General features: G+C 34.9%; 1 protein-coding gene across 2 annotated transcripts; it reads left to right on the plus strand.

The window, feature by feature from the left end:
• The first annotated feature begins 2,262 nt into the window (after positions 1–2,262).
• Positions 2,263–12,787, plus strand: Aps (diphosphoinositol polyphosphate phosphohydrolase 1 Aps). 2 transcript variants are annotated; one of them, XM_075307882.1, is made up of 5 exons: positions 2,263–3,508; positions 3,562–3,634; positions 12,049–12,147; positions 12,207–12,362; positions 12,421–12,787. In XM_075307882.1, the coding sequence occupies exons 3-5, from the start codon at positions 12,049–12,051 to the stop codon at positions 12,667–12,669; spliced, it is 504 nt and encodes a 167-aa protein (XP_075163997.1). In that variant the 5' UTR covers positions 2,263–3,508; positions 3,562–3,634; the 3' UTR covers positions 12,670–12,787. The 2 variants fall into 2 exon arrangements, with proteins under 2 accessions (XP_075163997.1, XP_075163996.1); XM_075307881.1 differs by having other exon boundaries at positions 2,267–2,426; positions 2,713–3,634.
• The last annotated feature ends 962 nt before the right edge of the window (positions 12,788–13,749 follow it).

A 13,749-nucleotide genomic window follows, 5' to 3' on the forward strand; every position in this document is an offset into this window, starting at 1 on the left:
TGTTATACTCTCCCAATGTATAAGTTCCAATAACTATTTCAGTCACGTTATGAAATTCAACCAGTGTTTTGAATTGATAAAATGCAAGAATGCCGCTAACTGAAATTTAAAAGCCACAACGAAATTAAATCGTTTCATTCCAGCCTATCGCAATCATTTTGGACAAATGATGAATACAAGAAAATTATTTTGCTATTTAAATAAAAATTATTTAATTATTTGCTATAAACATTTATTTTGGATATAACTTTGTTCAGAAAAATTTACTAATTTTATATTAAAAAGTATAAAACGGATAAGACCACCCAATTACTTATACCCCGGTATATAAAAATAAAACAAGTTCGATTATAATTTTATTATGATTTTTTATAAATTTGTACATTTATACACTAATTAAAGACCCTAGAACACAATGTTTTCTTTTCTGGATTATCAGCTTTCTTTCATTAATATTGTTATATTTAAAAATTTTTAATTATCATTTCTCATATTTAGCTTTCATGTTGTTTCCATTAAAAATTAAAATTGCATTAACATTTCTTTTGTTCAGTTCTCATTCATTTACGCCTCTTACACACAAAAAACGAGCTCGCTTAACAAATAGAAAAGGGAGCAATTACGAGGAGCGATAAAATAATAAAAAAAAATACAATTCATTTCTTTGTAAAAAATGGGTGTTGAATGTAGAAGCACTGGGTTTACAGAGATAAGACGAAATCGTTTTTAAGCATATTTTAAAAAAGAAATCTTCATCGATTACATCTGCAGTATTATGACAATTAGCTTCTTCTACTTCTTCGTGTTCTGTGCAAACATTATGTTGCATAACATTAGTCAATTCTAAATTAGCAGGGGATGATGATAAATGGTGGCCTGGTTGTATCTCTACAATATGACGCTGATGGAATGCTATTGTTGCTGATGGCTGAAGCGATGATGGTACTGTTGTAATAGGCGGAGTTTCCAACGGGCACCGGTCGCCGATTGGAAACTCCTAGAAGACATTCCTTAGGGGTAAAATTTCACCCGGCCACTTCTTCGCCAGCAAAATCCAATTTAACAACATCACCTGGTAAACATTCCTCCACATCAACTTCATTCCCTGCCGTATTTATACTGTTCAATGTCATTGTAATATCTGGACCAGACTTAAGTCCCACGGTAGCTCCTGCTAAAGCCATTGTAGTGGTGGGAACAACAACATTCGATCCAGCTGCTGGTGATACTATTGTGGATGATTGTGAAACCACCATTGCATTAGTATTGCATTTGTATTACTAACGGCAGCAACAGTCGATATTGCATTTGAAGAATTAGTAATAGTGGCTAATGTTGGAGTAGTATTTGCTGCCACCCCAATGGGACCACTCACTACTTGGGCGGCCGTTGTATTTGGTTGTTGCAATACAATATTTGCGGTCACAGCCACTGTGGTCGTGGCAGGTGTTGAGGGTGCTATGTTGGAGTTGTTCACTGTAGCTGATGTAGTGGCTGCAATTGTGGGTGTCAGGGATGTGAGGGCAGATGCTACTGTGGCAGAAACGGCTACAGAACCAGATGCTGTTATATATGTTATATACATATAGCACTCCGTTATTTTTATTTCGTCAATCTAATTGCATTTTTAAATAACAACGCGAACCACTTTTGTATTCTAATTTAACACAAATCATTTGAATAAATCAATTATTTCTTAATTCACATTACAAATGGCGCCATGTTTTGAAACTAACTAATCTCAACATATGGAAGGATTTAAAGCCGACCTAATTAGGGACTATGCACTTTATGTCAGTTTTTCAACTCGAAAAAAAACAAAGTACCACAAATGAAAAAATATTTCGGTAGTTTTTCGCACTTTTCGTTTTGTATGGGATTTCGCTTCGGAAACCGAACATAGTACCTACCTTTAAACGAAAAATTTTAGAGTCACAAATTATTATACATTATTGGTCCCCCGAACACAGCTATTTAGACACATGATTGTTACGAATACAATTTTAAAGAGGAATTGGAGAAAATGTTGCAAAGAAACCTTCCAACAAGCAAAATAGATAACGAACGTGTGTGAACTTAAAGTCGTGCACTTTTATCTAATCAAGAACAAGAGGCAATTTGGACATCTTGTTATAATTACAAAGTCTTTGGTTTCATCCCATGCCATTGTGTTTTGTCGCACGAATTGCCAAACGAGAAGTGTTACCAACACTATTGACTTTCTCATAAGTAGAACGCTGCGGTTTGAGAAAACTTCGAACGCAGTACATTTTGTTCGCCTTGGATATCTGCTGCTGGCTGCCGGCAGTTAATTATTTGCGAAATTTGCAAAAAAAAAAATATTGTCGTATAGAAAAGAATTAACCAGTGAAAATAATAAAATACAAAAGGCATGATCGAACATTTCAAAGAGCATAAAAATTGAAGTAACCAAAATAATAAACGCATTAGGTCAACGTGTTTCCATCACCAAAGAAACGAGGAACGGCCTGTTTATAAAATACTGTGTGTGTGTACAAGAAAAAAGTGCAAGCATTTCCAACTAGTAGCTTTGGTGCATTTTTTAACAAGATTCAAAAGTTCCGAAGATCTTTGCCGATTTGGAAAGCGAATCCTGAAAAAAATTTTCCTTGATGCAAAAAAATGTGGCGTTTGTTAAATTGTTACAAAACAGCTGTTTAGCAAAAACCACCATCTTTGTTTCGCCACCAGAAAAAGAGTCTTCTTCTTATCAAAGACTGTGTCGTCGTCGAGCAAGTTATTGCAAAAAAGACAAAATAATCAAATTGTGAATGATTTTGAGATGAAAAGAGACGAACAATCCAATATCAGCAAGAAAGAAATTTAGTAAAAATCCATAGACGGAATTAAAGAATATAGGAATTGGCAATCAACAATCATCATCGAAGACAACAAACGTCTCCAATGTCCCATTGGACAACCAAATACTTTTAACATCACTGCTCAACCACACAAACGAACAAACATCAGAAGCCAGCCAACTAGTCGAAAGTAGAGCCGCTAGCAACAACAAAAAACCACAAAATGCTTTACGTGCAAAGTTAACTTTATCCACCCAACCGCCCAACAATAAATCAAGAATTTTCGTTTTATTAGTTCTTTTAATTTTAAAAATTTTCTTTTAAATTAAAAAATTCATTCTTTTTCTTGGCATTTCCTTTATTGTCTCCCTCTCTTACGTTGCAATCCATTTATATATATTTTGGGCACAAAACTTCTTTTTCCCTTTCTCCACTCTCAGTTGTTTTTTGTATTTAAACACCCACACCGCTTACGAAGAAGTATATAGACTTTGGAAGAATACTTTGCCATTGTCATTGTTAATCATAGTTGGGGCACAGCAACAATCGGTTGCTGTTTTGGATATTCGAGATTATTGGGATAGTGTACATTAGTTGGTTTCACTGGAAAACTTCTCATCTCACCACTGCTTAAGCTAGAAAAACCAGACAACTCACCCGCCGTCTTTTCAAAAGAAAAAGCATCCGTAAGAATATTACTCAGGCCTAAGCCACAAAGCTTTCAAGCAGCTCTTTTTAGGAGATATACACCTAAACTTCGTTTTCATCATATTCAGTTTCCTTCAGCAACTGCGCAACACAACTTAGTAAAGGTAAGTAAGATGATATGTGATGGCAACAAGTGATTTATTTTTATACACTTCGTTCCATCTTATTGAAGATAAACTCATTTCGTCATTTTGCTTATAACACCTTGAATGTTTGAGATTCTGTATAATACTCTTAACTAGCATAAGTTGTCCGTCTATTGATCCAGAGGTTCAAACACGATCGCAATCGAAAATTTTATAAATTAACACAAAATCTAATATTAGTTGGTTAGGATTGAGGCTATTTCGGACTTAATATACAAAAAAGTTATTTTTAATTTCACATAAATTATATTTCCAGTTTTTACTGCTGACCCATCCGATTATATCCTTCTCCCCTTCTAACATGTCGTGAAGTTCAATACTCACATATAACGAATGAATGGGAGATGAGCCATCTCGTTGAGGTATTAGCGGAGTATCGAAGTATTTGATAGCATTTTATTTCATCTCAGATTTCAGACTTAGCGATACTATGTAAGGTGGTTTCCATAATCGTATGCTCTGTTTATAGAGTAGGAAGAAAAAAAATATGCATAAACCGGCATCACTGCTGAGAATCAAGGTTTGGATTTTGTGCCCAGTTTATATTTTGTTTGGCATGACTTTCTATCCAAAAAAAGGTTATTGGACGATTGTTAAAAGGAAAAATTTTTACAGAACACTATGACTTATTTTAATTTTATTTTATTAATTTTTATGTAATAGGATATAGATAATTGGAATTATCCTCTCAGAAGTAGACACCAACGATGCCTAAATTGTGTCCACATTAGGGAGGTGTCCAGTTACGAGAGATTAATTTTAATGCGTTAAGATAGCAAACGAATTAACTGTATCTGACATAAAATTATTTTCCAATTTTACTTCTAGGACATATAGAAGACGCAATTGTAAACCGGATGACCTAAATTTATACATGATCCTTATAAACCAATGTAAAAACTTCTTGGCCTCATTTTTTTGCTAGTACCCACCACAAATATGGAACAATTTGGAATATTCGGCTTAAAAACATTTTGTCTTTCTTTATCCCATTTTCAGTCATATTTTTATTATGATTGTCCATATATAGTCCCTTTTTCAGTTTTCTTAGCATTGTACGGAGCCCCTTATGGTTTTCCGGGAGCCACCGTGGTGCAATGGCTAGCATGCCCGCCTTGCATACACAAGGTCGTGGGTTCGATTCCTGCTATGACCGAACACCAAAAAGTTTTCCAGCGGTGGATTATCCCACCTCAGTAATGCTGGTGACATTTCTGAGAGTTTCAAAGCTTCTCTAAGTGGTTTCACTCGAATGTGGAACGCCGTTCGGACTCGGCTATAAAAAGGAGGTCCCTTGTCATTGAGCTTAACATGGAATCGGGCAGCACTCAGTGATAAGAGAGAAGTTCACCACTGTGGTATCACAATGGATGAATAGTCTAAGTGAGCCTGATACATCGGGCTGCCACATAACCTAACCTAACCTAACCATGGTTTTCCGGTAACGGTAGGTCTTATTGCATGGTAACCGTTTCGGCTTGGAATCCCGAACATTTTTCACATAGTTCTCACTTTTGTAAATCATAATGCAAAAATGTGACGATTAATTTGGCCGATGTTTGACATACTTTTCTATTGGAATCGTTTCCGTTTTGATAGGTATGAGCTAAGAGCAATCGCTCCAAACCGCTTTGTCTGAAGGTAAATTACAAGTAAAAGTTTCCACCAATTTATTCAAAACACGAAACGGCAACTATTAATTTGAGTGTGGAAAACGACAATACTTTCTAAATTGAATAATTGGCATTTTCCTGTCCAAAGTCAAACATTTAAACTGCCACTTTTTGAAGCGATGATAATTTATTTTGTATACCCTCCACCATAGAATGGGGGGTATATTAACTTTGTCATTCCGTTTGTAACATATCGAAATATTGCTCTAAGACCCCATAAAGTATATATATATTCTGGGTCGTGGTGAAATTCTGAGTCGATCTAAGCATTTCCGTCCGTCCGTCTGCTGAAATCACGATAACTTCCGAACGAAACAAGCTATCGACTTGAAACTTGGTACAAGTAGTTGTTATTGATGTAGGTGGATGGTATTGCAAATGGGTCATATCAGTCCACTTTTACGTATAGCCCCCATATAAACTGACCCACAAATTTGGCTTGCGGAGACTCTTAGAGAAGCATATTTTATCCGATCTGGCTGAAATTTGGTACATGGTATTGGTATATGGTCCCTAACAACTATGAAAAAATTGGTCCATATCGGTCCATAATTATATATAGCCCCCATATAAACCGATCCCCAGATTTGGATTGCGGAGCCTCTAAGAGAAGGGATGGACAAGAGACCATTTTTCATAAACGTTTATTAAAACAAATTTATCAAATATATGGGCATGTAACAGGTTGGCTGATGAGTCCCCGGTCTAACAAAGAAAAACACATTTTTTCTCAAAATTTGTTTTTATTATTCAACATAGTTCCCTTCAAGAGCGATACAACGATTATAACGACCTTCCAATTTTTTGATACCATTTTGGTAGTACTCCTTCGGCTTTGCCTCAAAATAGGCCTCAGTTTCGGCGAGGTTGGTACTATATAAAAATAATGCATTTAATACTAGCGACGCCATCTATGTGTCAGACCGGGGACTTATCAGCCAACCTGTTAAGTTGTTAATTTTATAAGATAAAAAACGTACATGGATATGGACAAGCTTTTTTTATAATTTCATGTTCCTTTGCGTGGATATAAACGATTAATGTAATTGTAGGCTAGGACTAAAAAATTTCATTTCATTTCATTTATTTACCAATACAGTAAGCCTTCGTGGCCAATAAATCGTATTGTTCTTAAAAATAGTAATACATTAATAGTAATTGTAAAGTTATCAATACTAATCATTAATACTTAAATTACCCTACAATGCCTATCACTCCACCATCCTCACTTTGGCCATTTGGAAAAATTAGTAACAAAGATGATATAAATGTAGGTTAGGTTAGGTTAGGTTATGTGGCAGCCCGATGTATCAGGCTCACTTAGACTATTCAGTCCATTGTGATACCACAGTGGTGAACTTCTCTCTTATCACTGAGTGCTGCCCGATTCCATGTTAAGCTCAATGACAAGGGACCTCCTTTTTATAGCCGAGTCCGAACGGCGTTCCACATTCCAGTGAAACCACTTAGAGAAGCTTTGAAACCCTCAGAAATGTCACCAGCATTACTGAGGTGGGATAATCCACCGCTGAAAAACTTTTTGGTGTTCGGTCGTAGCAGGAATCGAACCCACGACCTTGTGTATGTAAGGCGGGCATGCTAACCATTGCACCACGGTGTCTCCCTGATATAAATGTAGATGATTTAAATATGAATGCAAAATTTTTGTCTTTATAAAAATGTGGCACTCTTTGTGCTACCTTTTATTGCGAATGCACCTTTTTAGAAATTCGTAAATAAGAGAAGACCAATGCTAAAGTAATTGCATGGCCAAAAATGCCAGAACTACATGCCCTGAATGAATAAGTAAATAATAATAATTAAGATGATATAAACGCAGTTAATAAATTATTTTTCATAACAAAAATGTGTAACTGCATTCACCACAGTTTTCAGACAGATTCATTAGAATACGTTTAGAACATTTATGCGTCATACAGAAATATAGCGGGTTCATTGGAAAAAGGAAATGATTTGATTTGGCTGGGAATCAGTTTTATTATAAATTCAGTGTGATATTTTAGCAAAATATCTCTAATTTTACCATATTGTGATGTCATGATCTAAGCCCTCTAAATTATTTGTCGCTATTAGATTTCCAGAGGCAGAGTTGCTAATAAGATTCATTTACAACAAATTCTTTATATGCTGCTTTGCGGCTATTAGCTTATGGTTTTCTTCAGAGTACGTTCGCTTTGGGTACATATATATATACATTTCTATCTGTTATATGACGCTCTGAAAACGACAGCAAATCTTAATTTCCCCAAAAAATATTCGGAGAATCTGTTGCTGTCATTTTCTTTATCAGTGCTATTTATATATTCTTTTAGTGTCCACTTACTTGCAAAATATAATAGGTACTTACCTGCCTACCTATCTACCTTTCATCATCATCATCATAATGCTAACGATAACAAACAAGAATGTCGTTCTGTCTGATCAGATAAGCAGAAGTAAATCTGGCATATATAAATTGTATTTGCTATTATGGGTACACCATAATTCGAATCAGGAAAAGAAATGAATCCAAAGGCAAAAATGCAAAGTTAATTGGAACTTATATGATAACGCCATTTAAATGATTTATGTTAAGATTTATTTGTATATTTATAATAGTTTGGTTCTTATATTAGCTGAATTAGCATGGAAACACGGTAAATTTAAATATACATATTAAGAAATTTCTACTAAATTAGAGCCACATTTTTTTTTTTTAAATCAAAATGGAAATGAATCGCCCCTTGAGATAAGGTCGTACATATCTGACTATATAATATTCATTTCATTTTGGCCAATGTTCACTTTTATGTTAAAAATGATTAAAAGGGCAATATGATGCAAATATTTCTACGATAACTGTAGGAACATGTGTGTATCATCTATTTTAAAAATTATGTTAAAGGCCTACGTATGTACAGACAAAATCGTAAAATTTTGAAAAGCCGTTATAAACGTTTTTTTATATTGTATTCGACTTTTTTAGATTTTTCCAATTAAAAAAAAACAGATTTTTGTGGTATATTTTGAAAAAGTCGAAAACTCAAAATTTGAAAAGTCGAAAAGACGACTTTTTCAAATGTTCATAGGGTAGATTTTCCAAAATTTTACAAAGTAGAGCTACCGTGGGACAATGACCGCCTTGGATGGCTTCCATCGCAGTTTCTCTCGAGCAAAAAAATGTTCTGCCGTGGTAGTTTATCTCTTGGTGTCATTTCTAAGATTCTATAAATGGTTTCACACTTTGCTTGAGACACAGTTCTAAAAAAGCAGTTTCCTCATCATTGAGTATAACATAGAATCGGAATCACAATGTTTGCAACAGCGGGCATCCAACATAGCTAATCTAATCTTAATAGTTGGTAATAGCCATTTTTGGGAGCTTTAATAAAATGGATGCCTTTATTCTAGAGGTGTGCACGTGACACGAAATTGTCATGACTCACGAAAATTATGTTAACGGCGAGAGTGTGCGTGAGCGTGATTAACAAACCAAAATGTCGTGCGTGAGCGTAAGTCACGAAAATATTATCTTCGTGAGTAAAGGTTTATGCTCACGAAAATAATCCCGCTCACCAACATAAAACCCTTAAGAGTTAAATTCATTTACAATTTTAGTGACACCTGGAATGTTAAGAGTGTAATAATGCTCTCGATTTTAAGAATGCCCATGTTTTCAGACACATCGCTATGGTAAATTACTCAAAAAATTGTTCGTGAGTCACGATATTTTTCGTGAGTCACGGTATTTTTCGTGAGTTACGACATTTTCGTGCGTGAGTGTGCGTGAGTACAAATTTTCTATTCCTGAGTGTGCGTGAGTGTGCGTGAGCAAGATTTTTCCGTCGTGAGTGTGCGTGAGCATGAGTAAAATGTTACTCACATGTACACCTCTACTTTATTCTACTCTGCACAATAGAGTTGTGTTAAAATGTTGGGATCCATTCGCATACGTTCATTATTTGTTTTTCGAAAAGTCCTAGTTCTGAAACATCGAAATGTCGACTTTTTGTTTCTCATTACAAACCATAGCACAAATACCATAGAAAAAAGTCGATGAAACTAACATCATAATTAATTAAATTAGCTGTATAAATCTGGTTGATATTATGCGCGTTGTTGCCAAGTTTGTATTAGCTTTGGTAATATATTAGTCTCTTCTGAGGCTTATGAAGACCCATATCTAAACGTTCACCGTTCACCGTTTTCCTTTTCAAATTCACTTCAATTGCATTCGTCTTTTTAGTAAACAATTTTCTATGCCAACATTAATAAATATCAGTGACCACATCTAGAGAGCAAGATAGTTCTATATTATATAACAGATTGACCGTCAAAATCCACTGAATCTAAGTCCATCGTATATAATATGTAGTATGATGTCAATAGAATTAACGAGCTTAGGTTAGGTGTAATGGCAGCCCGATATTTCAGGCTCACTTAGACTAATCAGTCCATTGTGATACCACAGTGGTGAACTTGCCTTTTATCACTGGGTGCTGCCCAATGATAAGGGACCTTTTTATAGTCGAGTCCGAGCCCACGACCTTGTAAGCAAGGCGGGCATGTTAACCATTGCACCACGGTGTCTAGGTTAGGTGGCCCCGATGTATCAGGCTAACTTAGACTGTTCAGTCCATTGTGATAACACAGTGGTGAACTTCGCTCTTATCACTGAGTGCTGCCCGATTCCATGTTAAGCTCAATGACAAGTATATACGGCCGTAAGTTCGGCCAGGCCGAATCTTATGTACCCAACCATGACGGTCATCCACAATTAAATTACTTGGGTTGCGGTCGATGGCAAGACATCTTAAAATTTCTTAACATCATCTTCTAAATAGTAAGTTAGTCCATACGGGATATATAGTAAACAAAAGAAAGGTCAATTAAATACGTATATATCCAGTTCATGACCGGTATATAGAGAATAAATAATTACGAACCGATAAGAGCTTTTGTGAGGTAATTATAGAGCCAGAATTGAAATATGGGGGTCGCTTTACATGGGGGCTATATACAATTATGAACACGAGTCTAGCAAAAAATTACAGATTTTTTACTGTTTGGTAGATTGGTAGAATTCTTGATGTTTTGGAAGATTTTGCAAAATATTCCTCTCCAACTACGAAATGCTTAATAATTTTTTTATAGAAATAACATTTTGACATAAGTTTCTACAGAAATAAATTTTTGACAAAATTTCCTAAAGACATAAAATGTTGACAAAATTTTCTATAGAAATAAAATTTTGACAAAATTTTCTATAGAAATATAAAATTTTGAAAAAATTCTCTATGGCAATATTTTGGTAGATTATTTGTGGCTCTTAGAGGCTTCGCAAGCCAAATCTGGGGATCGGTTTATGTGGGGGCTATATATAATTATGAACCGATGTGGACCAATTTTCGCATGGTTGTTAGAGACTATATACCAACACCATGTTCCAAATTTCAGCCGGATCGGATGAAATTTGCTTCTCATTGAGGCTCCGCAACCCATATCTGGGGATCGGTGTATATGGGGGCTATATATAATTATGGACCGATGTGGACTAATTTTTGCATGGTTGTTAGAGACCATATACCAACACCATGTACCAAATTTCAGCCAGATCGGATAAAATATGCTTCTCTTAGAGGCTCCGATATGGCCCATTTGCAATACCATCCGACCTACATCAATAACAACTACTTGTGCCAAGTTTCAAGTCGATAGCTTGTTTCGTTCGGAAGTTAGCGTGATTTCAACAGACGGACGGACGTGCGAACGGACAAGCTTAGATCGACTCAGAATTTTACCACGACCCAGAATATATATACTTTATGGGGTCTGAGAGCAATATTTCGATGTGCTACAAACGGAATGACAAAGCTAATATATACTCATCCTATGGTGGAGGGTATAACAAGGGACCTCCTTTTTATAGCCGAGTCCGAACAACGTTCCACTTTGCTGTGAAACCAATTAGAGAAGTTATGAAACACTCAGTAATGTCACCAGCATTACTGAGGTGGGATAATCCGTCGCTGAAAACTAGTTGGTGTTCGGTCGAAGAAGGAATCGAACCCACGACCTTGTGTATGCAAAGCGGTCATGCTAACCATTGCACCACGGTGGCTCATATCCTGGTAAAATCGTCATTGTTAAGTAGCAAAAATTGTAAAAGTGCCTCAAATTTACCTACACCTCCAATAAATATGTATCGTCCGATAAATAAATTCACTTTTGTGTAATTGCATTGCATTGTGTGTTTGTCCTAATGTTTTAGCCGATTTATATTTTAAGTCTAGAGATTTTGTTGAAGTGCAAAAAAATTTGTTATAATTGGTTAAGATTTAAAAGTATATATATGGAAATATAAACTTAATGCTGGTCTACAAAGTGGTGAAGGGCATAAATAGTGGGCCCCGCCCGACTTTTCACTTGTTTTATTAAATGTATTTCGCATTGTTCTTCCATAATTAATACGAATATATTTGCTTTATCTATATTTTTAATTACTTTAAAAAAGTAATTGATTTTAAACTCGATTGGTTTGGCCTCTTAACATATATATGTTAAGAGGATTTTCCATAACCTTGCGTGTTCAGAATTATTATATTACCAAAACTGCTATATTCAGGGTTGCGTGTAAAATTGATTGATTACTCTGTTTATAGTAAAATTTACAATTTGTCTTCACTAAACTAATTTCAGATGGTAAAGGAAAAACCAAACTCAATACGTATCTACGATAAGGATGGCTATCGAAGACGTGCAGCTTGTATTTGTGTACGATCCGATGCGGAAGCTGAGGTTAGTATGCAATTGAAATGTCTAGTTTAAATATAAATAATAAAATCATACATTTTCAGGTTTTGCTAGTGACTTCATCTAGACGTCCGGAATTGTGGATAGTGCCAGGTGGTGGTGTGGAACCAGAAGAAGAACCTTCGGTTACGGCAGTTAGGGAGGTATTAGAAGAGGCTGGCGTTATGGGCAAATTAGGCAGATGCTTGGGAGTATTTGAGGTAATGTTTTGTATATCTCTAACAAATCTTAAAAACTTATTATTACTCTTTCATATAGAATCAAGATCACATGCATCGTACGGAAGTTTTCGTTATGACCGTTACCAAAGAATTGGAAGAATGGGAAGACTCTCGTAGTATTGGTCGTAAACGCCAATGGTTTTCTATCGATGATGCCCTAACTCAATTGGCTTTACATAAACCCACACAACGACATTATTTAATGCAGTTGCGACATTCGAAAAACAATTCAAATGTTAATTCAACAACAAATTCACCCACTGCAGCTGAACCAACAACAGCATAAACGTGCATACCTCATTTATCCTCAGAATCAAATACATACATACATTCATGCATATGACACACAGAGAACACCTACACATACATAAACATATTTTACATCCCTACTCTTTATGTTTAAATTTTTTGTTTTAATTTACCATCAATTCTATATCATCGTCATACCTCATGTTGTGGTTTACGGATTTGTAAATTGGAAAATTTCATTATGTTACCGCCGTGTTCTAGTTTATGAATTAGCAAAGCGCAAAATATTTCTCAATATTTATTTTCCGAACCACAATGATGTGTAAACAAAATTTTAACAAACTGATAAGGAATTTAGTTGTAAAACAATTCGTGGTAAAAATTGGAACTTCTGATGAGTTATTGACAAAAACAAATTGCGTTTAGCGAATACGTACATCAGGACATGGGGAAATAATTTCCTATGCCTTTTTATTTAATTTTTTTTTTGTTTTTTTTTTTTTTATATCTTGGTATTTATTTTCTAATTAATTTTCTTGCTTTAAGCAGAAGAATGTAACCAATATAATAAAATTGTTGTCATTTGGAATATATAGGCCTATGACAAATTCGTAAACCAGAACGTGGCGTGTATATAAATGATAATATGGCGATAAAACGTTTATTATGTTATCTTCTAACTGCAGCAACCTATCCCTCTCTCTATATATAAAAAGAAACATTTTTAATATTCTTTATATAAAAGTAGTTTTTAAGTTGAAATTTTGTGATTGTGACTCGTCTTATATTGAATTTCGTATTTTTCTATTTTTTCTATGTAAAAGGTTTGCATAGACAATGATTCATTGTTTGGGTTACAATTACAATATATGTTTCTTATATTTTTCTCGGCGAAATGTACCTACTTACATCCATAGATATTAAATTCAAAAGCATCATCTAATTTCAGTACCAATTTCAGCAGCAATAATAAGTCTATGAATGAACAATTTCATTGAGATTTCCTTTTCATAAAAAACCAGGTTGATACTTCGACTATTCGAAATTGGAAACGGCTCGAATTTTTAAAATTTTAAGAGGCCTAACATCTAAATCTTTGGTTATAATGCGCATAATA

Source organism: Haematobia irritans, chromosome 4 (assembly GCF_050003625.1).
Source record: "Haematobia irritans isolate KBUSLIRL chromosome 4, ASM5000362v1, whole genome shotgun sequence".
In the NCBI taxonomy this organism is placed as follows: Eukaryota; Metazoa; Arthropoda; class Insecta; order Diptera; family Muscidae; genus Haematobia; species Haematobia irritans.

Bases quoted from the DNA above. Each gene is read 5' to 3' on its own strand.
- Aps (XM_075307882.1), top strand. From the start codon at position 12,049: ATGGTAAAGGAAAAACCAAACTCAATACGTATCTACGATAAGGATGGC. The intron at 12,148-12,206 runs GTTAGTATGCAA...ATACATTTTCAG, and splicing joins GATCCGATGCGGAAGCTGAG to GTTTTGCTAGTGACTTCATC. The intron at 12,363-12,420 runs GTAATGTTTTGT...TCTTTCATATAG, and splicing joins GATGCTTGGGAGTATTTGAG to AATCAAGATCACATGCATCG.